The 26978-nt window shown below is 43.8% G+C and overlaps 1 protein-coding gene across 2 annotated transcripts in view; it reads right to left on the reverse strand.

Annotated features, from left to right (window-relative positions):
- Positions 1-26978, reverse strand: part of LNX1 (ligand of numb-protein X 1) — a 121656-nt gene that overhangs the window by 7187 nt on the left and 87491 nt on the right. For both annotated transcript variants that reach the window (XM_039221725.1, XM_039221726.1), the window contains 5 exons: positions 26670-26822; positions 21963-22165; positions 19409-19780; positions 7899-8033; positions 585-762 (listed from right to left, as the gene is read on the reverse strand). In XM_039221725.1, coding sequence (XP_039077656.1) covers positions 585-762; positions 7899-8033; positions 19409-19780; positions 21963-22165; positions 26670-26822 — 1041 coding nt within the window. The remainder of the gene's footprint in view (positions 1-584; positions 763-7898; positions 8034-19408; positions 19781-21962; positions 22166-26669; positions 26823-26978) is intronic.

A 26978-nucleotide genomic window follows, 5' to 3' on the forward strand; every position in this document is an offset into this window, starting at 1 on the left:
CCTGTTTCGGATTCTGTGTCTTCCTCTCTCTCTGTCCCTATTCTACTTGTGCTCTGTCTCAAAAACAAATAAACATTAAAAAAAAATTTTTAAATAATGAAACTTTTTTTCTTTAGCCAGTGGGAAAGAACCTAGCATGCTACTTGCACTTAATAAATATTCACGGACTCAAAATCTCTGAAAGCATTTCTCCCATCCAACCCATGAAATGGAACAGTTCATGAATAGTTTCATCACAGGACCAATCCAGCAAAAGAATCACTTAGGAAGAATGGAACCAAATTATGCCATTTAGTGGAGGCCACTTGCTCATAACTGTAGAAGTTCTCCATTACTTCTTGGCATATTTTGCAGGTGCTCACTTCATCAGCAAGCCACGTGGCCCACATCAACGCACATGAACTGAGAGGGGTGAAACCCAGTCCAGCAATTAAATTCAAACCAGTCATGATCAGTGGGTAACAGAGGTCCTGAGGAGATCAACGTCTCATTCTCTTGCTAATTCTGGAAGCAGTTACCTAACCCAGCAATCTGCTCATTGATTTTAACACTCTTCTGCCCCAGTACCTTAGGTCTCTTTTTACCTGTTTTTATTCTTCCATCTCTGCTTATGACTCCTCCGGGCTCCACACTGATGACATAGATAGGCAAATCCCATTCCCTGTGTGATGCTCCCCCTGCGACGGTCATGCCGAGAGACTCGCTGGGGTCTTTTCGTACACTTACCACCTTCTCATGGCAAGTGACCAGAGGATGTAGGGGCTAAAGGCACAGACAGAAAAACGAACGTGATGTATCTGCTCACACGTGGGTTTGCATTTCCTACGTACAAACGCTACCGAAGTCGGGTAAATACAGGATGGCAGTCTTTGGCCTCACAGAGAGACATGTGCAGACAACCCTCACTTTGCCTCCAACCTCAACAGAGTGCATTATCCCAAATTCTATAGGCTCAATCAGAGAAAGTTTACATTTCAAATGGAAATGGACAAAAAAAAAAAAGGAAGAGGAACAGGTTGCAAGCTGGAGACCACTGCAGAAATATTAACCACACAAACGGAACTGCATCCCAAATTTTCCAAGTGACTCATTCATCCCTGAGAGCAGGGAGTATTTTCTAAACCTCTTGTCATTCATGAGTATCAGGGATTTTTTTCTAAATTAAAAAAAGTATTTGCAACAGCATGAATGGAACGGGAGTGTATTAGGCTAAGTGAAATAAGGCAGTCGGAGAAAAACAGCATATGATTTCACGCACGTGTGGAATTTAACAAAACAGATGAACATAAAGAAAGAGAAGCAAAAATAAGATAAAAACAGAGAGGGAGATAAACCTTAAGAGATTCTTAAATGCAGAGAACTGAGGGTTGCTGGAGGGGAGGTGGGTGGGGGGTGGGCTAAATGGGTGATGGGCATTAAGGAAGGCACTAGTTGAGATGAGCACTGGGTGTTACATGTAAATGATGAATCACCGGGCTCTACTCCTGAAATCATTATTACACTGTAGGTTAACTAATTTGGATTTAAATTAAGTTAAAAAATTAAAAAATTAATTGAAAAACATATTCTAATAGTCTCAGTTTAATTTAGGTATAGGAAGTCAATTCTAGAAGTGGATTTCATAGATACGCCACTCAGCGAATAACTGGGTTCTCCCCAGTTAGCATCTTCACTCTTCACATATCTCGAAATAATATGCAGATCTACCCTTGAATTTTATTATGTAAAAATATAGCATACACATTGTATAGTATACACTGAGGACCAACTTTCAAAAAGCAATTAAGAGAACTATGATTTTGATTCAACAAGTCTAGACTGAAAACATTCAAAGCTGCATGCAGTGTTCTCTTGAAGCAGTTAGAGTTGGTCAGGGCACTGTTTACCAATGAATACATATCAACATACACTTAATTTTTAAAAAAAGCTTAATGTTTATTTATTTTTGAGAGAGAGAGAGAGAGAGAGACAGAGTGGGAGCAGAGGAGGGGCAGGGAGAAAGGGAGACACAGAATCCAAAGAAGTTCCAGGCTTTGAGTTGTCAGCCCAGAGCCCGATGTGGGGGTCGAACTCACGAACCACAAGATCATGACCTGGGTCGAAGTCAGAAGCTCGACTGACTGAGCCACCCAGATAAGCCCCCTCAACATATACTTTTCTAAAAATGTATTCTCCCTGCTTGTGCAATGACCTAGGGGACTAGGTGGGAATGTGCACTGAAAATAAATATTTATAATACTTGATCAGACCTCAGAGAAGTCTATGACTCAAAATAGAGTTTACAGTTGTATTTAAAGAAAGAAAATTAGAAAACACAGCTGGTAATAAAAAAATCAGGGTACAAAAGAAAGTTTAAGTATACTACATTTTGTTTAAAAGGGGTTAGGAATGAGAATTTATATTAATATTTGCATTTTCATGAAGAAACTCTGGAAACAGTGGTTTTATGGGCGTGGAGGAGGGGGATCTGGACAGATCAGGCATGAGTGAGGAGCTCCTTCACGTATACTTTCCATTTTTTGAACCCTGGGAATAGATTATCTGTTCAACAAATCAACTGAATTAGAAGTAAACTTCTGCAAAGTTGATGGTTAGCATCATATTGAACTATGGCTTGCATGGATGAGTCCATATTTAATGCTTTGTTATGAAGATAAGCTTAGGTTTTTTGGTGTATTTAGTATCTCATAATTTTCTATGGTATAAAATTACTCACGTTTGTTTTAACGTTTAATGGCCTTAGTGTATCCAGTAATGGCCTGTTACTGAACATAGCATTTGGCATGTTCAAGATGGTAACTGTGTGTTTGTTGAATAGACAGACGATAAATTACAGTTGACACAAATTGGTTTTAGTAGTGGTAGAATACTAAAACAGGGATTGCAAATTATTCTGACAAGGTATTTGTTACAATTAGTACTTATAAGGTCTGGGTTTGTGTTTCTATAAACCACCAGAACCTTGAAGAGACTGGTTATCAGAAGTGGGTTGTAAAACTGAAATGGGACCTTCTTCAGGGCAAAGTTTCAAAATAAAACAGGTAAGTAAGAGTGTGAACACAGTGGCTCTAGCATTCCAGAGGCCATTTGGAGGTGTTCTCAAGGTCTGTTCTCCGTATGTGGCTTTTCTCTTCCACAAAGCAATTAGATGCAGGATGTCTCTACCTTTAATCACTGACATCTCTCACAAGAGCCCTGCTTAGAGATGCAGACGGTTCTGACATGCTCCTAACTCAGGGCAAAGTTATAAACCTAGAGGCTCCTACTGGCTGCTCTGTTTCTTTAGCTCATTCCTGGGGATAATCATAGAGCATTTACTCCCAATGTTCACAAATAAGCTCTTTCCTCCATTATTTCCACATGAAAGTCAGGGATGCTGTAGGGATAACAAATCAATCTCCCAAGGTGATGTCTAAAACACAGTATGGAATGCTCTGGAAAACAAGGACATCTTTTCCCATTAAAAAATATATGCACACACAGGGGAGCCAGGGTGACTCAGTAGGTTGGGCGTCCACCTTCAGCTCAGGTCATGATCTCATGGCTCATGGGTTCAGGCCCTGCATTGGGGTTTGTGCTGACAGCTCAGAGCCTGGAGCCTGCTTCGGATTCTGTCTTCCTCTCTCTGCCCCTTCCCTCTCACGCTCTATCTCTCTTTCAAAAATGAATGAACATTAAAAAAATTTTAACTATATATGTTCTCTCTCTCTCTCTCTCTCTCTCTCTCTATTGCATTCTTGAACAGCTTCCTCGTGCTTCAGCACGTGTATATGTCCTATCCCCCATTGATGACCATTTTGGTTGTTTATAAGTCTCTTGCAAAATTAAACAGTGTCACTGTGAACATCCTTAGACACACATATCTTGTGCACTTGTGTAAATATTTCTTTAGGCTAATATCCTAAAAGTACAACTGCTAAATCAAAGAACCTGAGCATTTTACATTTTGATACATACGAAACAGTTCCATCATCTATAATCTCACCAATATCTTGTGAAAATGCCGATTTCCCACAATTCTGCCAATACTGGGTTTTATCAATATTTACAATATATGCCCAGAAGATTCAAAATAATTGCCTTTCTAGGTAAACACGTTTTACTGTTAAACTTCTAGCAGTAACTGCATTTGAAATCTTGTAATACTGTCATCACTCAAGCTCCCCCAACTTCATTTATGAAGAGGGTAAGATGCCCAGGTGGGGCAGCCCTGTGATGGGAAGAAATGCAACTGGAGTGAAAGATACGCCTTTGATCTAAGAAGACTTTAGTTAAAAAAAAAAAAAAATGGGTCATGATATTCATTTGAAAGTAGCAAAATTATTTATCTCATAAAATATTCCAGAAATGGTTTCCTACCTGCCACACCAGATAACAGAAATAAGTGAGGCTGGGGGCACCTGGGTGGCTTGGTCACTTAGTGATAGGATCTTGGTTTCAGCTCAGGTCACGATCTCGTAGTTCATGAGTTCGAGCCCCACATCCAGCTCTGTGCAGACAGCTCAGAGCCTGGAGCCTGCTTGGGATTCTGTGTCTCCCTCTCTCTCTGCCCCTCCCACACTCATGCTGTCTTTCTCTCTCTCTCTCTCTCTCTCTCTCTCTCTCTCTCCTCTCTCTCAAAATAAACAAACAAAAAAAAATAAGTGAGGCTATAATTATTTTGTTGTGAATAAATATTCTTTGAATAATGCATAGATTGGCCAGATACTCTTTGAGGAAAAAGGAAACAAATAGTGTTTGTTATCTACTTACACGTGCCTGGGCAGAAAAACTGAGACTCAACCTTAAAACAGTTCTGATCAATGAAACACAGTTGGCCAGGGAGGAATTGGGAAACTAACACCCAAGAGATCTGAGTAAATCCATGCTCTCCTCACCACACTACTCTGCTTTCAGAGGGAATATTTTACATGTGATAAAAAATTAACCTATTAATTTTCAGATACCTGTCAGAAAGACACATGAAAGAATCAGTTACCAATTTTTCCAGGAAAGGTTTATGTCATTAACTAGAGAACTCAACTCACATCCAAGTCTATCAAATAAAAAACATGACATGTAAGATGTGAATGCTGAAACCTATGTTCTCCTGGCCACAGAGATAGGTTATTTATGCTTTTAGTATGAGTTTCTGGAGAGCAGTGCCCTCCTCCACACTTGATCAGTGCTTACCCAACAGCCTTATTGTACTGAGCAAGGAGATGTTTCAGGCACCTATGGGCTCAACACAAATGACTGGGCCACCCCAAATAGGAAACATGTCCTTTGTGTTTCTGACAGCCATCTGCCTTCCCCACAGGAGGGAGAGACCCACGTTAGCAATGGAAAAACTAAGTACCATAATGAACCCTTCACACCCAGAGTTACCTAATCCCGATTGAGGAGAAAGAGAATGAAATACAACACAGGTCTTTTCTATCTGTGTCTTCTCCCAAACTTCTTCCCTACTTCAGAGACTGCAGGATGTTCCCTGATGTTCAAAAACATAATTTGGTATGAACTAGCTCAAGCTGGCTTAAAAAACATCATGAGCACTAGTCTGTTATCACTTGGCTATAAAAATATTTTATAGAATATTTTTCTTAAAAAATTTTTTTTAATGTTTATTTATTTATTTATTTGTTTTTTGAGACAGACAGAGAATCCAAAGCGGGCTCCCAGCTCCCAGCTGACAGAACAGAGCTCGATGCGGGGCTTGAACTCACAAACTATGAGATCATGACCTGAGCTGAAGTCAGACGCTTAACCAACTGAGCCACCTAGGTGCCCCAGAATATTTTTATTTTTAAAACAAAACAGCTTAGGCATAAAAGGAAAAAAGTATAAGGAGGAACATAATGAGCTCCCAGGTACATTGCCACCCAGCGTAGGAAATACATGCTCCAGTACCGTTGAAGTCCCTGTGATTTCTCTCTGGTCACTTCCCCTTTCCTCTGCCACAGAGGCAGCCACATGCCTACATCTGATGCCTCTCCGTCTTTGCTTTTCAGTTGGCTACAGACATTTCTGTCTCCTAAGTCTTGGTTTGCCTTCTCTGAGATTTCTCTCATTTAAGCTCCTACTTTCAAAAAACATGTTGTTGTCCTAGATAAAACGGAGCTTACAGGATCATAGAAAACTAAATCATAGAAGAGCCATGCATGTGTTAGTTTTGTTTTAAATAGGCCTTGTGGGTGTGTTGTGTGTGCACACGTCCCACTAGGTCACTTTGTTCTGCAGGTTTGCCAGGAATTAAATACATGACAGAGACTGCAGCAAAATTTTGATCAGCTCATCTCGGCTGTTTATGGGATTCGTACCGGTTAGGTGGAAGGGATTACAGACCCACAGTGCTGGTAGAAGCCTCATTCTTAGTGGCTTAATGAACTAGAATATAATATGGTCTAGTTAATCCAACTTAATTAATTAATTAAGATTAAAACCTTAACTAATTAAGCTAATAAACTAGTTTCCCATTAGTAAATACTATTAGTTTCATTTAAATATAGTAATAGTGTTTACTAGTAAAAAGATACAAGGGAGCCTTTATCCATAAAAAGTGTTAGCAGGAAGTACCTGGCCTGTCTAGATTGCTTATTGTAAAAACAACAACCTTGGAATTTATGGATGTATAGGACACGGCTGGCTGGCTGGGGAAAGGGGAGGAGGGTGTAGCCACGTAGGCTATGTAATTAGAAGTCAAGATTTTGAGGGGCACCTGGGTGGCTCAGTCGGTTAGGCATCTGACTTCAGCTCAGGTCATGATCTCATGGTTCATGGGTTCAAGCCCCACATCAGGCTCTGTGCTGACAGCTCAGAGCCTGGTGCCTGCTTCGGATTCTGTGTCTCCCTCTCTCTCTCTGTGTCCCTCCCCCACTTGCGCTCTGTCTCTCTCTCAAAAACAAATAAGGATTAAAAAACAATTAAAAGGTAAAAAGAAGTCAAGATTTTAAGTATGGTCTCTGCGTACATTACTCCAAAACCCAGACTTGTGAGTTATTCCAAACGGAAGCACAGGCACCCCCCCTAATCTCCAGTGCATGAAGAACGGGCTACCTGTAGATTTTGTTTAATTACAAGTGATCTAATGAAATCAGATTTAGGAGAACCGGCTAGAAACTCACTGCCCTCACAATAGGAGGCCAGCCTGAGGCTATAGGACTCTAAATCTGGGCTCGGCAAGGTTTGTGTTGCCTTAGCTACCTACCCAAGTGGAGAGGGGACGGCACTGTCTCTACTAGAAGACACAGACTCAAGTACAGACTGGGCTGGGTCACCTCATTGAAAGAGAACTGCAAACTGCTGGCCTGAAAGACACATCCACCCTGTCGATGCATTCTGCTTCATCATTCACATCGCCTCACATTTTTTTCTGACTTTAAATGCTGTACCATAGGGCATACGCTTTCTTATTTGCCCCATTCCCCACCACTCCCTAATGTTGCATGAGCTTCAAGTGCATATATCATCTTCCCAGCTCTTCTGAAAAAAAACGAACATGCTAAAATCAACAGGGGAATTGTTATTTTAGTTTGCAGGCAGATTGGGAACTTCAAAAACCTAAAACCAAGCACATCTCTTGGATCATTTCAAAATGAATGAAAATGGTCCGTAAGCAGAGTGACTGTTGGAAAAAAACATGACAGCTCTTTGGCTTAGACTAGAAATCAGGTCCCTATATGAAGTCTGCAAGATCAGGTTTCAAAACTTTCCTGGCCCTCCTGCTCTCTTGTTTGGATGGGAGACACCTGTTACCTCACTGGGTCTTGAAGATGGGACGTTAGGCTTTTTGTTTTACAAGATGAGTCAAACAGCATTTATGTGATGAAGTCCAGAGAGGACACTTAGAAACGTTAGAGTGCTCAGGCTTCCCAAGAAGTAGCTTCCTGCAGGAGGAGTGGTCACACCTTGGGGCTCACCTTGGGAGCAGGGCTCCTGTCCCCTGGCCCCGGGGACTGGCTGCCGTTGCTGTCCCAGTCGGCTTCCTGAAAGATGTCAGGACTCTGCAGACGAACCCGGCGAGACACGATGAGGTGAACGCGCCTTTCACTGGCCTGGGTAGGAAGACACAGACATTAGCCCCTCTCAGAGCTTCCACCCAAAGCACCGGGCACCAGGGGCATACCACAATGCACATTTACTTTTTTTTTTTTTTTTTATAGGAAAAGATAGTGTCTAGTATGTCTCATGGAAGTTCCCGTTTCGTAATTTGGCAAGCACATGAGACTCACTTCTTTTATTATTTTTTTAAAATAACTTAAGAGCGAGAGAGAGAATGGGGGAGAGAGGCAGAAGGAGAGAGAGAGGGAGGGAGGAAGGGTGGCAGAGGGAGGGAGAGAGAGACGGAAGGAGGCAGAGGGAGGGAGAGAGAGAGAGGGGCAGGGGAGAGGGAGAGAAAGAGAGAGAGAATCTTAAGCAGGCTCCACACTCAGCATGGAGCCTGATGCAGGGCTCAGTCCTGCAACCCTGGGATCATGACCTGAGATGAAATCAAGAGTTGGATGCTCAACCGACTGAGCCACCCAGGCACCCCTCCTTTATCTATAAATCAGGTAATGAAATCTACTTCAAGGAGAAAACTAGGGAAAGTTTGATTTATCCAACAGTTTTTGAAAAGACATCATCAAACATTGTTATTTTTACGAGATGGCTCCGTTGCACACAAGACATGTCCGGAGGGCTTTCCAGATAGAACCGAGTATACAGTGTGAAGTCATAGCCCAGTCTAAAAACCAGACCAAAGGTAAGCAGGACAGAAAAAGGAACAGAGCTGGTGGCATCAACACTTTCTAAAAGTAGAAATCCTGCATCTACAGCATCAAACATTTGGGCACGGGAAAGGAGGAACAGTTTAGAAATAAAGGGATGACTTAAAAGTTCAATTACAACCTACTTAAAGGCCTTTACCTTTATCTTTTATGTAGTCATCACTAATTCTGACTACTATTCCTCTCTGCTATAAACATCGATGCTTGCACAGAGAATTCCAGCTAGCAAATATGCTGCTCCCTGGGGAGAGTCTATGCCACACCATAAATCCATAAATTGGATTTCTTCCACAGATGAATTTCTTATTTGTTTGAAAGCATTCATCACTATTCCCAAACTGCTGACTGGGGAAGCTCCAGATCCGTGGGGCAGATAGAGGAGACATTAATTAGTCCTGTGAGTGTAGATAAACAAAGCTCCCTGATGGCCCAGAGGAGTACATTTTTGGGGTTCCTCTCTTCATCTCATCCCCTGACCACTCTTCACCGCAGCAGAGATGGACATCACCTGCCTGCCTTCTCCCTTCACAGGTATGGCTGTCAGACCATGGAAGAATCCAGTTGCTAAGGAGGGCCTTGTTTTTAAAACCTTAAGCAATCCGAACCTCATCGATGAAATCAGATCCCCACAGTTTTCAACACTGACCAACCCAACCCTTCATGATTTTGCATCCTTGTATTAATAAACATTCCTTCTCGGGGCTCTCTTGAAATGTAGGGATCAGAAACTGGGTAGCTGTACATCACGTGAACTTTTAAAAACAGCTGCTAAAGTACATTACGAGCGGCAATGGTAAACATCAAGGTGGGATGGTGGGCCAGTTGAGTTGATTCGTCCTAAATAAGTTACAAAAAAATCCTACTGAACAGGCCCACATAGTGAGTTCAAGTCCCTCATTCATTTTCATTCCCATAAAGGTCATCACTTTTGCCGGTCTATATAATCAGTATTGATGCACTTTTCCTCTGTTCCTTACCTCTCTTAAATTCCTTGGTGTTTCTCATCACATATAAAGCTTGCATCAGAACAAAAACTTACAAGCTCGGGAAACGATAATGAACAAGCTGACAGAAAGAACTATGGTATTAGCCAGCTAAATTCAACTCTTAGAAGAGTATTTTGTAATAATGTTTCTTTCTTTATCCTGTAAGCCTCACTTATCCTAATGAGGTTATCGCTGGGAATTTTCTGAAGCAAAAATTCCTAGTGATACGTGGCAAACCCTCAAGTCAAAACTCTAACAGCTGGGCCCAGATCTGCTCTTTATCTTCAGGGAAAGTCCAGTGTTTTGAAGGATCTCAGTAGGGGGTTTGTCTTTGGCCTGCACATCGCCATCACGTTCACTTCAGACCAGGAGCGGTCATGCTTGCTAACTAAGCATCTCCTAAGAGTGGAGAAAATCTGAGACTTCCACATCGAATCAACTTGCTGGACAAAATTCAAAATGTCAAGCAGCAGTCTGCAAGAGCTGTTTAATTCACATTTTCAAACACAAATTTCTCACTGGATTTTCAAATGTCAAATTTGGTATTAAGCTGCCGGCAGGAACACCCCTCCAATAAATGAGCCTGGTATCAATTTACTTGGAGATAAATTCTCCGCAAGGCTGGATCTGTGGCCACCTTACAAATTGTTCTCAGGCAGACTACTGGATGCACTTTCTCTCCTGGTGTTTGAAGTTGTGAGGTAGAAACGGGGCTAACGTGTTTGTACTGGCTCTAGCCTCAGCACCAGCTGGACGCAGTGTTGAGAAGCATCCCTTGTTACAGAGAGCAGGGAGAGCCATAGTTGCATTTATAAGAATGCGAGCTTGCCTCTACTTAGTGTTCTATCAACAAAGATGTTAATGAGCATTGCCTTGAAAATAATTCATTCCGTGTCTACATTCCCCACCAGTTTCTTTTCCAAGGATCCCAGAGTTAGGCAGTCTAGCTTTGATTTTCAGTGTAGAATTGTGGGGATGGTTCTCTAGATACCATTTGAGGTTGCCCCCTCTTAGCTTCCCTTCCACCAACTCCTCAAGTATCACTGTCAGTTCATCTATCATGTGCTTTCAATGGGAAATTGTGGAACACTAGTCCCATGTAATTAAGAAGTCCCATATATGGAAGAGATGTCAGGCATTATCTAATCTGACATTTTCTCTGTAACCCATACTTCAACTCCCCCACAAAATCCTTGCCATGTGGTAACCCAGCTCATGCTCTGGTGCCTCCAATGACAGTGAGCTCACTGTGTCCTAAGGCTGCTTATGCCATACTTGGAGCTAATTAGAAAGTTTGTCCTGAGGCTGAGCTAAATGCACCATTTTCTGGCTGACACAAGGGCTCCAGTGATGCCCTCTTGGGTAGCCCAAAGTCAATTTCCATGTGACAACCTTATTTGGAGATAAGGTTCACTGTTCTCTCTTGGCTCATTTCCTTTCCAGGTCAAGTATTTCTAGTGTCTTTCATATTTCATGTTTTCAAGTCATCTCAGAAGCTTGATGAAGTCTGGACTCGTTCTAATAAAGTTGAGTGGGGGTGTGTGTCTACAGAATTGGACCTGGAAGATCCAATGTTTTTGGATCTTTTGGTCAATGGACCAGCAGCACCCATGACCTCCATGATGGAGTTCCCACTGTGCCCTGTCATGTATGCAGAGGCGATTATCTCTGTGCTCTACAAAGCCAAGAACTCCATAGATGTCTGTCTTCATTATTACTGATTAAAAGAGATGATTAATTAAAAGATGTCCTCACTAAAGGACACATTACATCAGTGAAGCCTAGCTCTGAGATCAAAAATGGCACACAGACCCTAAATGGCAACACAGACAACAGGGGGCATCAGAAGAGAGTTAGCACTTGAGATGCTAGAAAAATACCAATGCCATCAGTCATTTGTTGACATGGCATCACAACTACACAATAGGTGCGGAAACAAGGTCTTTGCCCTAACCCTCCCTGCCAGAGAGCAAGAGAAATTCTGAGAAAAATACCTCTCATTGAGCAAAAAGTCAGGAGCTCCAGAAAGAGTTAGCTGCAGGACAAGCTAACGGTGTGCTGTAAGTGGATCGTTTCTATAAAATAAGCTTGTTGTGTGCTGATTTGTTCACCACTGAAACATTAGCACCTAGCCAAGAACCTGACACATTTAAAAAATGTGTATTTATTTGGTGGGGGGTGGGGGGGAGAGCACGTGCACAAGTAGGAAGGGGCAGAGAGAAGAAGCCAGAGAATCCCAAATAGGCTCTTTGCCATCAGCACAGAGATGGATACGAGGCTCGATCCCACAAAACCATGGAATCATGGTCTGAGTCGAAATCAAGAGTCAGATGCTAACTGACTGGGTCACCCAGGTGCCCCACAATTTTAAAGGATTTCAAGAATATCTTCTACCGGGGAGGCAGCAGCTATTTTAGTGAAAAGAGTAAGGGTCTGACCAAGGAAAAAGAAAATTTAGGAGGCTTTGAGAGAAAGTGGTGAAATAGCACCTTAGGATTTGACCAACGTTGAAAAAGAGATTTGAAACAGCAATTTGGTCTGTTTTCCCTCTTGACTCTAGCTCCATATTCATCCTTAGGCTCCCAGAAGCACCTCTTTTAAGGACTAAGATATTAATGACAGTCTGATGTACCCAGGATCACACAGAGGTCAGCGACAAGGCCAAAAGAAGAATTTAGTTCTTGGGTTCTTATGGCTGCTCATCACCGAGTTAGCCGAATGACCCAAGTCCTTTGCCTCAAACATCATTTCTTTTGTGGTATCTAGAAGTTACTCTCATGGTTAATGTTGTTCCATGTTTAAAAAAAAAAAAAAAAACGCACATCAGGGGATATGGAGTTGAAGGGGCGGGGGGGGGGCAGTAAAGTTTCAAGATTCCCTAGTGTTTGCAGTGTGTGTAGCTGTGTAGGAGATTCACTCACAGAATTCAAAGCTGAAACGTTGTATAGTTTACCAAGTCATGCTTTACCATGAATGCATGAGATTTAGAGCCCTATATAAAAATCATCTGGACTTTAAGAATTCAGTTCAAGAAGATGGTCATTAAATCTATGTATTCTTTAGCCATTGTATGAAATTTACTACAATGCCATGTTAAGAAAATGTTTTGAAATGATGCTCAGTGTCCCTCATCACCAGGGAAATACAAATCAAAACCACACTGCGATACCACCTCATACTGGTCAGAGTGGCTAAAATGAACAAATCAGGAGACTCTAGATGCTGGCGAGGATGTGGAGAAATGGACACCCTCCTACACTGTTGGTGGGAATGTAAACTGGTGTGACCCTTCTGGAAAACCCTGTGGAGGTTCCTCAAAAAATTAACCATTGAACTCCCCTATGACCCGGCAGTAGCAGTGCTAGGGATTTACCCAAGGGATACAGGAGTGCTGATGCATAGGAGCACATGTACCCCAACGTTCATAGCAGCACTCTCAACAATAGCCAAATCATGGAAAGAGCCTAAGTGTCCATCAACTGATGAATGGATCAAGAAGATGTGGTTTATCTATACAGTGGAATACTACATGGCAATGAGAAACAATGAAATCTGGCCATGTGTAGCAACATGGATGGAACTTGAGGGAGTTATGCTGAGTGAAATAAGTCAGGCAGAGAAAGACAGATACCATATGTTTGCACGTATAGGAGAATCAGGAGGAACTTAATGGAGGATCATGGGGAGGTGAAGGGGAAAAATAGTTGGGGAGAGGGAGGGAGGCAAACCATGAGAGACTCTTGAATGCTGAGAACAAACTGAGGGCTCAGGGGAGTAGGGGAGAGGGGAAGGGGGGTGATGGGCACAGGAGAGGGTGCTTGTTGGGATGAGCACTGGGTGTTTATATGGAAACCAACTTGACAATAAACTAAGGAAAAAAAAAGAAAATGTGTTGAAATGGGGATTTGAGGGGCGCCTGGGTGGCTTAGTCGGTTAAGCGTCCGACTTTCGCTTAGGTCATGATCTCGCGGTTCGTGGGTTCGAGCCCCGCGTCGGGCTCTGTGCTGACTGCCAGCTCAGAGCCTGGAGCCTGTTTCAGTCTGTGACTCCCTCTCTCTCTGACCCTCCCCTGCTCACGCTGTCTCTCTCTCTCTCCTAGAAATAAGTAAAAAACATAAAAAAAAAAAAAAAGAAATGGGGATTTGATTATGTATTAGCTGTGCTGATCTGTAAAAAGCACATTGATCTATCAGGTCTTTTCCAGTTACACAGAACTCATGAGCTGGACTCGTGCATTCGGAACAAATGTAGGTAATACGAGCAGTCTGTTACTTGCTTTCTGGCTCTGTCGAGAGGCCTCTCACGTTCTTTTTAAAAGTCCGAAGGAAAAAAAAAAAAAAAAAAGTCCGAAGAGCTTAGTTGTTGGTTGTTCTTGATAAAATAACTTCTCATTTAAATATTAATTCATGAAAAGGGAAAAAAATCACACATATGTGATTACAAAATTAGTATTAATGGAAACCTGTGTATCAACCACTTCTACAAATGTCTTCGAATTGTTTTTCAGCTTCTGCCTCAAGTCTGGGAGTTGCCTAGGAATAATCCTCACATCTGAAATCCATAATTACTTTCTTCATTTATGAATTGTATGTATTTGAACTCCCAAATACATTTGAAACTCACTGTTCCAGAATTGCAGATAGAGGAGAGCATCTCAAAACAGGTATAGCTGTCAGCATAAGCCATTCGCACACTGACTGGTGGGTAGAGAGACGCTGAACGGCCATGATGAGGGGAGTCAAGACCTCTTTTCTCCTAGGGTCTCAAATCTTTGCTCTGTATTTCTTGGCTCTCTGATTTCAGGGAGGACACCGGTTTCACAAAGCTGCCTCTTTCCTACAATTCTTCTAGATATGGTGCTCAAAGAATTACGAAATTGACAATGGAGAAAAATAAAGTTGTCCTGTTAAGTCAGTCAACTGCTTCCCGTGCAAAACTTCTGTCTCCTTAGGGTTTCTCTTCCTTGAGGAGTCCAACTCACTTCTGGGGTCTGGCACCCGGGCTGCTGAGTAAGTGGGGGGGAAGGACTCCACATATGTAAGTTGGTCAAATTTAAAACAGTTGTGGCTTCTCTGTAATAACTTTTCCCTGAAATAACGGAGAACAAGGCAGAAGTGTGGTACTGTGGGAGAAAACATGACCAAAAGGACATGTTGTCTGGGAATTTCTTTCTAAGGCAAGTATGATTCATGGAGTAGATACAAAGGGGCCGTGTAGCTAAGGACTGCTTGGTAACTTGAGTCTCAGCCTTTGAAGGGTATTAAGTTTAATTCCCCCCGGCCTGGTGTGTGTTACAAGTATCGCATAAATAAAATCCACTCGATATTGCTTAACTGGCTTTTCCCAGCACTCTACTTTTTCCATTTCTTTTCCAACTAGCTTTGCCCAAGCCTTTAAAAGAATTTTTTTCCCTCTTCCCCTGCTTATAAAGCACATTGGCTTTGTTAAGTGAGAAGACTCTTTTAGGAAGTCCCGCTGTTGGGCAAGATTCTACTTCATAAATTTACTTTCTCAGGGAAAATTTTTTTTTCCTCTTCTGCTATTAATCTACAAAAGTAGAATGCCATATGTAATCAAAATTTTTCCAACTGGCATGAGTAAGACCGTTTTTCTCTTGCTGATTGCCAAGTGTAGTTGGCAGATTATCTCTAGAACATGAGCTGCGCAGACTGACCTGCAGAGGGAGTTGACAAACGCAATACACACCAAAATTGATGATCCCCTAAAAGTCTAGTTTCAAAGAAAAAAAAAAGGCTTAGAGTGCAGTTTCTTCACAACGAGGAAAAGGGCTCTTCCTTGTCTGTGGGTTAATGTTTTCATAATCAGTCTATTTTCTGTTCTCACGCATTGACACAACAGGCTACACCCACCTGCCAAATGCTAACTTGATTCTACTGGAGATCAGAGATAGGAATATATTCCAAGCTCTAGAAGGCCAGGAACTGTGTCAGTCTTGTTTGCCACTGTACCACACACCTTCCAGCATATAGAAGGGGCCCAACCAGTAATAACTAAATGATTTCAAGAGGACAAAATGTAGAAATTCCATCTTGGGGACAAACAGCTATAAAAGTCGATTCGGTGTTTGTTCTTTGGTAAATGGTTTGATGAAAAATCTCTAGGAGATGGAATCAACATATAAATCCTATCTTCTGTATATTTACACTTTTGTAACTTGACTCAATCTATTCATTCAACAAATACTGAGTGTCTATTCTTGCCAAACATTTCTCTACGTGCTAGTGATACCATACTGTATTATTCTATACTATGCTGACAGGTAATAATTTGTTGATAGGAAGAAACAAAGCTGATTAAACAAGGGACATAGAGCTGGGGGTGGGAGAAGCTATTTTAGGCAGGATTGTCAGTGAAGACCTCCCTGAAATGATGTCTGAGGAGACACCTGAATGAAGCATGGCCGTTATACAGATATTTGGAAGGTTCTTCCAGTTAGAGGGAGAGCAAGAACATCAGCCTTGAGGTAAAAAGGTCTTGGCATGTTTAAGAAGTGGCAGCAAGAAGGCGATGTGACCGAGCATGGCCAGGCAAGGGTGAGAATACCAGAAATCCTCTACGTTGCTTAAGAAATTAATTTGGAAGGAGACTCTTGAATGCTGAGAAGAAACAGGACTGATGGGTGTGGGGGGGAGGGGGGAGATGGGCATGGAGGAGGGCACTTGTGGGGATGAGCACTGGGTGTTATATAGAAACCAACTTGACAATAAACTATTTGTAAAAAAAAAAAAGAAAGAAAGAAAGAAAGAAAGAAATTAATTTGGAAGGATAACTAAAGGCCAGATTATGTATGGCTCTGTAGGCCATTGTTAAGATTTAGAAAATTTTTAAAAATATTTTCTTTGAGAGAGAGAGCACACTGTGCTGGGGAGAGAGGTACAGAAGGAGGGAGAGAGGAAGGGGGAGGGACAGAGAGAGAATCTTAGGAAGGCTCCACGCTCCGCATGGAACCCAATATGGGACTCAATCCCACAACCCTGGGGAATCATGACCTGAGCTGAAATCATGAGCCAGATGCTCAAGTGACTGAGCCACACAGGCACCCCAAGATTTGGAAATTTTAATCTAAGTATCTTGGGAAGTATCAGAGAGCTGACCACAGGAGTGACATGATGGGACAGGCTTTGTAAAGGGGCCCCTTAACTGCCGTGTAGAGAGCAGAGGTAGAGAATCAGGTGTGGAAGCAAGGAGGCCAGTTGGGAGGTCTCTGGCAGAGACCCAACACTGATGGCAACACGGCTGATGGAAGCCAGAGAGCGAGGAACGGATTACAGAAAGAGTATACTGAAGGGAATAAGAGATTCTTCTGGCCCAAATAACTGGGCAAATGATGCCATTTGTAGACGTTGGCAAAAGCTGAGGAAAGAGCAGGTTTGAGAAGGAATAGAGTAGGGAGAAGTCAAGGGTTTGGTTTTAGACATGAAGTTTGAGATGCTTGTTAAATAGCCACATGGTGGGGCGCCTGGGTGGCTTGGTTGGTTAAGCGTCCGACTTTCGCTTAGGTCATGATCTCGCGATTTGTGGGTTTGAGCCCCGCGTCGGGCTCTGTGCTGACTGCCAGCTCAGAGCCTGGAGCCTGTTTCAGAGTCTGTGACTCCTTTTCTCTCTGACCCTCCCCTGCTCACGCTGTCTCTCTCTCTCTCCTAGAAATAAATAAAAATAAAATAAAAAATAAAAATAAAAAAATAAATAGCCACATGGAGACACTAAGCAGACAGTTGGTTATAGAAGTATGGTGTTCAGGGGAGAAGTTGAGGCTGGGCATATGAATTTGGAAATAGATGGCATAATCTCCAGAAGGGAACTGCCTCTTGTCACTCTGATTTTGTTCTCCACTTGCTCCACAAGCCATGGTCTTAGGCCCTGTTAGGGAGATAAACATGCATCAGGTGAAAAATCACCTGGAAAGTAGAACACCGCCAAGAGCCACAGGTCAGGGGCCCAGAGACCACATGTGCTTCCTTTCCTGGTAGGCAGGGGAAGTGGGGAGAGTTCGCTTGCACCCTCTGCCTCAGGCTGTCCACATCCAAAAGGACAGTATCATCTACCACTCTCTTATCCTCAAGGAAGAGGGAGAAGATACTCCACACAATAATGAAGAGAGCCAATGACACCTGGAAGAAGTCCATGGCTGGAACCCAGGGTAGGGAGATCAGTGTGTCCTTAGGTGACCAATTCTTGAAAGCAGGCTCCATCCTCTGAGTGTCATCCTCAGTGGAACTTGGTACAAGGATCAGCTGACTACTGCTACTGACTCATTGTCTATTCTTGAAGTATTATTACTTAGTCACTGAGTAGAAGCTGATGTAGTATGCCAGGTAATTGAAAATTGCAAGTTAAGATAAGGTCTCTAATTTGTCCCCTCTCCTATCAGCTCTCCACTACCTCTAGAGGGATCTAGAAAGTCATGTCACTTCCTTTCTTAAATTTTTCCAATGACACCCCCTGGCTGTGAGGATAAAGTCTGAGCTTCTTAGAATGGCTCATAAAGCCATGGGATCTGGGCCTTGCCTCCTACTTCTGCCTGGACTATGGCTGCTGTTTTAGTGTACTCCAGGCTCCTGGTATTAACCCTTTTCCTAACCAGCTTTTAGGGAAGTCTTCTTTTGTATTGTATCCCCTTCAAGTGACCCTCCCTTCCTTGTCTACCTAGAGACCTTCTCCTGATTCCTCCAAGCCCCAGTTCAAGGTCTTCTTCTCTGTGAAGAATTCCTAGGCCTATGCAAGCAATAATCTCTTCTTCATCTGAAACAGCACTGTTCTTAATTTCTCCATTATAGTATTAACATACCATCTGGCAATTATTTACAAAAAGTCCATCCCCCATACTAAACCGTGGGCTCATCTACGAGAGCAGCCTAAGAGGTCACCATCTCTGTACCTGACGCACAGATAGGCAAGCGGCAGAAACTTAATGTGTTTTGGCTAAATAAAGTAAATAAATGTGTTAGGAATACAAGAGCCCAGAACAAAGCCTGTCCTTCAAAGAATCAAGATGGCAGCTCATCAAGCATTAGAAAAACAAGGTGGCCCAGGGAAAGCCAACAAGATACATGCTGGGGCCTGACGATGCTACACCAGTCAGGAAAGTGAATTAATTTGAACCAACGTCAGGTTACTGGGAACGTAACTTGTATGCCTCTCTTTTTAGGGGGTCTTCCTCAAGGTTCATACTGGAGTTCCATGGGTTTTCTAAGGAGGCTGGACTCAGCCGTGGAGACTGGGCTTATTAGCCAATTCTGTAGTGGCCTCTGTCCCCAGGATTCCTGGAGGGCATATGGCACTGCTTCTTAGGGGAGTTAGTACAACTAGAGGTCTTGGGGGTGTCCGCAACGTATTTGAATGACCCCTGGGTCTGCAAATAACATACAGGGGATAGGGATGGACTTAAGTGATCTTCACCTGCTCAGGTTGCAGCACATATAACCCTAAGTGTTTACAGGCTGTCATATTGGATGGTGGGCAACACTTCAGGAAATGTCCAGGAGCCTGAGACACCTCACTTGCTTGAGTAGTGTTCTGACCTGGCCCTTCAATCTCGACTCCTGGGAAGAGGGGCACTGCATGTTACACGTAGTAGAAACTGGGCAGGTTAATGAGCATTCCACTCATGATGGCAGTTTCTAGCTGACATCTTGGCAATGACCTGTGACTCACCTGAATCAGATGAGCTGCACTTTCCGGGCTGCCGTACCGAAGGTCATGACCATTGATGGCCAACACACGATCGTTCTCCTCCAGCTGACCGTGTCGGTCTGCCACACCACCATCCAACACGTTGAAGATGAAAACCCCGGGTTCATCCACCCTGCGCACCAGTTTTATTCCAAGCTGCTCCTCGGGGCTGCTTTTGTTGAGAATCACATGGAAACTGTCATCACGGGGTCCATGGGCATCCGGTGCCTGTCCGTTGCTCCTGCTTTGGAACTTCTGCTCTCGAAGCACAGTGAGCCGCAGCACGTGGCAGGGCTGCCGCAGGAGGCGAAGGGCATAGTTGTGAGGTACGTTGCTGATGTCCATCCCGTTGACCTGGGAAGAGACCGGAAGCCAGAACGAATCAACCAGCACCACCTGCCCCAACACTTCCTAAAAGGCCCCGAGTGCACAGCATCAGCAGGACCCTTGCTTAAAGACTGCTCTGGTTTGTCACCTCCTCCTCTGTCCAAATACCCACCTATACCTATCTTGCAACCTTACTCCTAACCCCGCCTCCGTTCAGGGTCACTCGCACCTCCAGGTATGTCATGCTGGACGCCATCTTTCTTCAGCCTTGTTCTTGCACAGGCCCCCAGATTTATCTGCACAAGTCCCAACCCTCATTTCTGTTGCTGGCCAAACTTAGTGTTCAGCCGAAGGGGGGGGAGGGGGTGGAGAAAAAAGGAAGAAAAAGTAGGAAAAGGCCAAAGAAGAACATTTCCCGTGGAGTTCAAATGATTACACTGAACTCTTCAGATCAAACCAAGCTGACTCTTTCTTTCCAAAGAGCTCCAGATAAATTTTTCTCCCCATCACTCTGTGTGTGTGTGTGTGTGTGTGTGTGTGTGTGTGTGTGTGTATGGTCTTAAGGTGAGGGAAAATAAAACAATCTCTGTATAGTTTCAAACAAGCTGAGGTGACTGGGTTTCTAGGCTCTCTTACTGAAAGGCTGGATCACTTTATTATGCTACTTAAGCGTCCTCAAGCTCAGCCCTCTCATTTGTGTCTTGTTAATTATTGTTGGGGTTGATGCCTCCGGGGGCTTTCTGGTTTTAATTACTCCGGCTCAGCTGACCCAGCCTGGAGGCGACAGCCCCTAGTGGTAGTCGCTGCACTCTGTGCAGTGTCTTAAGGACCAGGGCCCCACAGAAGAGAGACAACCTTCTCGAATTTCTACGGTGTGGCAAAATTTCTAGTACTTGTAGCCGATTATTAGTGGAGGCTTAGAGTGAGTTTTTAAGAGGCCTTGCTGCACGTACAATCATGAGCTCGGGGCTGCCTCTCCGGGGATGGGACGGGGGCGGTTCTCATGCACGGACAAGCCTCACCACCTTGGTCCAAGCACAGGTGAGCTCAACGCCCTTGCTCTGCTCTGTCACTTCTTCAGGTCTGGTCTCCCCATCGCACCCAGGCTGAGAGAAGGCCAGGGTCGTCTGCTAGACAGTCCTGGCGGCATTATGCCTGCAAGGGCCACTTGAAGGCTCTAAGTATCACAACTGCACATTAGACAACCCTTGCAGGTAGCAGCTTCCGCTGGAGGGGAGCCACACACAGTATCACTGACCGTGCCGTGGACCATCTCTGGAGGTGGACGGGCCCTGCCTCGTGCTTCACCTCAGGGACCAGTGGGACTTTCAGTGTTGCTACCATCCCTGCTTTAAATTCTTTCACCCTTTACCCCCAAAAGATAACTTCTTTGCCAGAGAAATAGCTCATGATGTGTCAGGTGCTGGCCCCTCAATGACCTAGAAGGAATGGAATGAAACCCTCATCTGGGCACCAGACAGGAAATATATGACCAGAGAGGGATTTCTCGTCACTTCTGCCACACGTCTGACTTCTGTCTGATAAACAACTCTTCCTTTACCTTTTCTTTTCTTCTCAAAATTTTCCCCTAATGTCCTTGCTCTCACCCATGCCTCAGAGGACGGAAATGCCTAAGGTGTGCTGTTCCAGGTGTGCCCTTCCATCACCTGCCTTTTCTGGAATGTAAGTGGGTTAGTGGGAATAGCTTAGGAATACTTCTTGGTTTTTCTCACGGAAGGCCATTGAGCTACAGGAAATTCGTGTTGTATGAATGGGAGTGATTAGATCAAATACATTAATCTGCTCTGAAAACAATATGAGAAGATATATGCTCCGGATTGATATTATTTTATGTTCTTGTTACTTAAATTAGGAGGAGGGAGCAGAGAGGAGGAGAGAGGAAGAGAAGAAGAAAGGAGGTAGAGAAGGGGAGGTTGGGATAGAACCTGGAGGGGAAAAGAGAAAGGAGGGGAAAAGAAAATGATACAGAGACAGAGAGGAAGAGGAAGAGACCAGAGGAACAAGAAAGACAGAGGGGGCTAAAGACCTATGTCAATTAAATTATAAATTTCAGATGAAGAGTCATGTCCACATAACAACTATGGAAAGTGGCTGCTCCACATTGATTTATTGTTTTGTCCATCCAACTACGTGCTCCGAAGTGATTTTTCTTAAGCCTTTTCCATGGCCCCACAGCGACGGGCTCTACCTTCAGGATGATGTCCCCTGGCAGGAGCCGGCCGTCCCTGGCAATCACCCCATCACGGTAAATGTGCTGGATAATGATATGGACCAGCGGGGTTTCGCTGCCTCCCACAAGCCTAATGGAGAGGCTTTCGTTGGGATCCACTCGATTGATCTTGACGCTTGTAATTTCACCATCTGGAATCAGGTGATACAACCTTGGAAAGACTAAAATGGACAAAGACAGTGTTTACTTAAGACACCCACCCAACGGACATTTCCAACCACTCTTCTTCTTGCCAAACTTTGGTTTCAGCCAAACTAAACTATTCATCGTTCCTCATACATGTTTTCCATTTTCCTGCCTCTGTGCCAGGAGAAGTTTCTCTGCTTGGAATGTTTTTCATTCTAGGCCTAGACCCAATTTTTTTCTTCAAGACTTGCATGAAATGATCCCTTTCAATTAAACTCTACCCTGAGCCCACTTTCCTCGCTTTGTCTAAACATCCCTTTTCTCCCCCAAAACTTCTGTTTCTCACATCACTGAGCCTTCCATGATTATTCATGCTCATTTCTTATGTCCTCTCCTGGACTCTAAAATCCTTGAGGACCATCATTTCTGGCCATTCTGTAGTTGTATTGCCCAGATCACAAGCGTTGGGCAAGACCTTCTGAGTATGGAGGAGTGAAGGAGAATGAAGGAAGGGTCATGATGGAGTAAACTGTAGTTTTATGACTTACTTTCCACGAACAAAACAGAATGCACCGCCCTTTTGCCTTCTCAGTCCCTTTTGAAGCTTTCTCCCTGGAAGTCCCTATTTCTTTCAGGCTTAGGGAATGACCAGTCCTCTCTACCAGCCATTGTTGTCAATAAAGGGAAGTCAAACAGCCTGATCCGTGGCTGCGAAGGAGTCCCTGATCTGGCAGAATTGCTGAATTCGGCCCAGAGACCTAGGCGGATGCCTCAAACTCTTTTAACTGAAGACTCTTCTTTCCTTATGAAATCTTTCACAGCTCCCTTCACTGCCCTGTCCCCCACCATCTCCACCACTGTGCCCATGCCCACAAGAGCTTCCCTAGTTGTCTAGCTCCATAGTGACAGTTGTATGGCTTTATTTTACACATGAGGATGTTTGAGCGTAGAGCGGGGGAAGTGACCGGAGTGGCTGGGGAGTTCCCAGGTAAGGGGCTATCAGAGCCAGGTCACAACCTGGGGCTCCAGGCGACCCGCCATCCTGTCACCTCCCTCAGGTTTCTGTAGTGCTGGGGATTCATGACAGTCCCACGGGGTCTTGCCATATAGACCCGCAGTGGGAGAAGTGTGCAGAAGGGACACCGTTACATGCCGCCCAACCTACACCTCGTTTGCTGGCAGCAGGCCCCCCACTCCGGGTTGCTGGAGTTTGGATGTGGAGGGTGGAAATGCTTTCGTCTCCCGTAGCTGCTGACAGCTGCCTTTGCCCTAAGATTCTCTGTCCATTAAGTCATCTGGAAAGACGAAAACTGCAGGTCTGGTTCTGCATAAGGCACTGTTTTCAAAACCCATGACCTTAGTCCATTTTCCCTAATGAACTATGAGTTCATTAAGAAGGGCTCAACTCTCCAGGAACAATACAGAAAGAATTAAAGTTACTTCAAAGTATTATAGAACGTGATAAACAAGGCAATTGAGCAGCCAGAGGAAGCCTGAAATTGCAAATGGGGGTCCTTAACCTCCACTGGGGTGTAATTTAATGTAAGCGATTGACTTTGCTGTAAGGCTGCGGGGCAGCAGCCTTAACCTGTCAGTTCCTGGTGCTCGCAGTACTTGGGTGATTGAGTTCAATGAATGTTTAAACTGCTTTGATTACAGTAAGTAGGCTCTACCACGAGCATTTGCGGGAACAGGTCTGGTGACAGGGGATGGTGATTTAAAAAAAAATCACTTTGAACAAAGAAAGATTTAGAAATAATCATCCAAGCTGTTGATTCTTGCTCCCCTCCCCCTCCCTGTCAACCTGCCCCATCCCCACCCGATATACAGAAACCATCCTCCCAAACCTATTCAGGGCCTTTGAGAGTCTGAAAGGACACGCCCAGTCACATTTGTATATAATGTTAATTAGAACCACGCCAATGAGACCATGGTGAACCTTGAAGAGTTAAAATAATTTTTCAACTGCAAATTTGTGCTGGTCTGGAATGGAACGGAGTTCTTCAAACTTGTGTCCTCGCCTCAGGGCCAGGGATATAATGTTATTTATTGAGTGTTATGAACTAGCCAGGTGCATGCCTGGTTTTTGCATTTAGTCTTTACAACCCTATAAGTAGATGATTATTTTTTGTTTTACCTTTTTTTTTTTTTTTTTGAGAGAGCGTGCGCGCGAATGCTGGAGAGAGAGAGACAGCATGAGTCAGGGAGGGACAGAGAGAATCTCAAGCAGGCGCCACACAGTCAGCACAGACCCCAATGTAGGGCTTGAACTCACAAACCATGAGATCATGGGCTGAGCCAAAATCAAGAGTTGGATGCTTAACTGACTGAGCCATCTGGGTGCCCCTGAAGTAGATTTTTATTATATCCCTGCTTTTAGATGACAGAATGCTGGAGCTCAGAGACATTAAGTAACCAGGCCAGGCTCACACAGCTGATAAACAGTGGGGCCTCTTTACCCATGTGAAAAGGATGGAAAAACCGTGCCATGGGAGTTCAGCAGACCAGCCACAGGTTGCTGAAGTAGTGAGACTTGAAGGCCATTTGTGAGAGCTTTGTTGCCTCCAAAATCCTATAAAGGCATCACTACCAGCCTTGCTGAGTCTTAACACCTCACCCCATTTGGAGTAATAGCTTCCTGGAGCATCTGAAGAAATCCATGCTCTCCCACTCTGAGCTCCCTGCACCCCTCACACGGCAGCCATCTTTGTGTTCCTGGATTGTAGCGCAAATCCTGCAAGAACACTCTGCGAAAGCTTCCAGGTGCCTTCGCTGCCCTAAATCAAGACTCCCAAATGGCATCCAAGACCCTTCTAGTCTAGCCTTAGCCTCAGCTTCCACTACGTTCTAACACAGTCAAGATCCCAGTGCCTATTCAGGTCATAAACCACCCCTCAAACACAGATGACGCCACCCTACCTGGAAACGATGCTCTTTTCCCTGTGGCCTCCATTGCTATTTATTTCTATCTCACTCTTCACGATATTTTCTTGTTTTTAGTCACAAATGAGCCTCTCAAAGCCAGAAAATGGATTTTATAATCTTTATATAACGTTACAGAGCCTAGGCCAGTACCTTACGCATAGTACCTCTTATTAAAAAGGTTTTTGCTATAAATATGCCGATAAGTCTTATTCAGGCAGAATAAAACTTTACATGGAGTAGAATTCAGGAGATACAAGCAAGAGAACTGGCAGAAAAGAAGCTGTAATCCCATATTCACTGCACAAACATTCAGTAAATGCTCTTATATGTGCTGGACATTGCACTTCACCTTGAGAATACAAAGACTCATCAAAAGAAACCCTGCTCTTTTAGATGCAGTTACAATGAAAGGTGACTTGGCTATAATAACGATGTGGGTGTCATGAGAACACAAAGGAAAAGAGACTGAGGAAGTCAGGGAGGGCTTCCAAGAGGAGGCAAAGCCCATGCACAGCTTGGTAGGAATCAGAATGCCAGCTGAAGGCATGCGGGAGTGAAGGCTGGGCAACAGCATGGGAGGGAGAGAAAGACACAGTATTTGCAAGACTGTAATGAGTTCAGAGTAGTTACAGCACGTAGTGTGTGCGTGTGCATGTGGGTGTGCATGTGAGCACACGTGCGTGGACAGGGGAAGAGGTGAGGAAACGAGGGATTTTCTAGAACTGCTCGTGAATTCTCTGAGCATGATAAAGACAGTGGTTTGGGATTTACCTCTCAACCCCCCAGAAGTGGAGGGCAATTTACCACCCAGTGGTTAATGGGTAGTACCTGGAGCCAGAGGACCTGAGTTCACCTCCTAGGTCTGTCATTTTCTAGCTAGTTACTCTCTGGGTCTCAGTTTCTTCATCTGTAAAATGAGAATAAGAATCCCTGTCCTTAGAATTGTGACATCTAAATGACTTAGGGCAGACACTGCGTGGCATGTGAGAAAGCTCCATTTTTTTTAAGTTATGGTCACTACTCTAAAGATCTAACGTAAGATAGAAAGTATTTCCTCAGCTCCATTAATATTGGCAAGAACACAAAGATCTAAGATCCAATAACTTCCTTTTCCTGGATTCTGGTACCATATTACCTGGATTCAAAGTTAAGCACACTAAGTAATCTCTCTGTGCCTCAATTTTCTTATCTGTAAAAGAGGGGAAATAATAGTAGCTACTTTATAAGTTTGTTGTGAGCAGTAAGTAAATACATGAAAAACACACTCAGAACCACACATTACACATAGCTGCAATCAGAAAAAATATTTACGTAGCATTTACTATATGCCGGAGACTGTCCTAATTTTTTTACTTAACAATAATTATTATTTCCCATATGTGTTAAGCTAGCACCTGGAGGTAAGGGTTCCAAAACCTATTTGTTCAACTTCTATGAAGAGAGAACAATCTTTTCTGCCTTTAGTTACTTATATAAGAAGTAGGCTAATCAAGGTAAAAAATATTTTGTGCCCTTATGGAGAGAGGTATCCTAGTAAGTGGGTGGTCGTCAGGTGCCCTCACCCCTGAAGTCATTCTGGAAGCCCATGTCCAGTGTCCCAGGGAGCTCACTTACCTTCAGGGGCAGTGGGGTCTTCGGAACTTTCTCTGCCCTGATCAACCTGGGTGGCAACCGCACTTCCACTCTTTGTCCTTCGAAGAACACTCAAAGCCCGATTTATTTTTTTGAAAGATCTGCTTCTGATACTGGATCGCTCAAAGGGCCGTGCTGAGCATAAGAGAGAAGGGAGTCAGTAGCTACGCACTCACAGAGACCCTCTTTGCTGTACATATCTGGTCAGATAAATACAACAACACAAAGTGACTACTCCTAGGCGGTGGGAAGATGGGATTTGCTTTTCTGTACCAGCTCCGTTTTCTACCA

The sequence above is a fragment of the Hyaena hyaena genome, unplaced genomic scaffold (genome assembly GCF_003009895.1).
Source record: "Hyaena hyaena isolate Hyena2069 unplaced genomic scaffold, ASM300989v1 scaffold_1002, whole genome shotgun sequence".
Taxonomy (NCBI): Eukaryota; Metazoa; Chordata; class Mammalia; order Carnivora; family Hyaenidae; genus Hyaena; species Hyaena hyaena.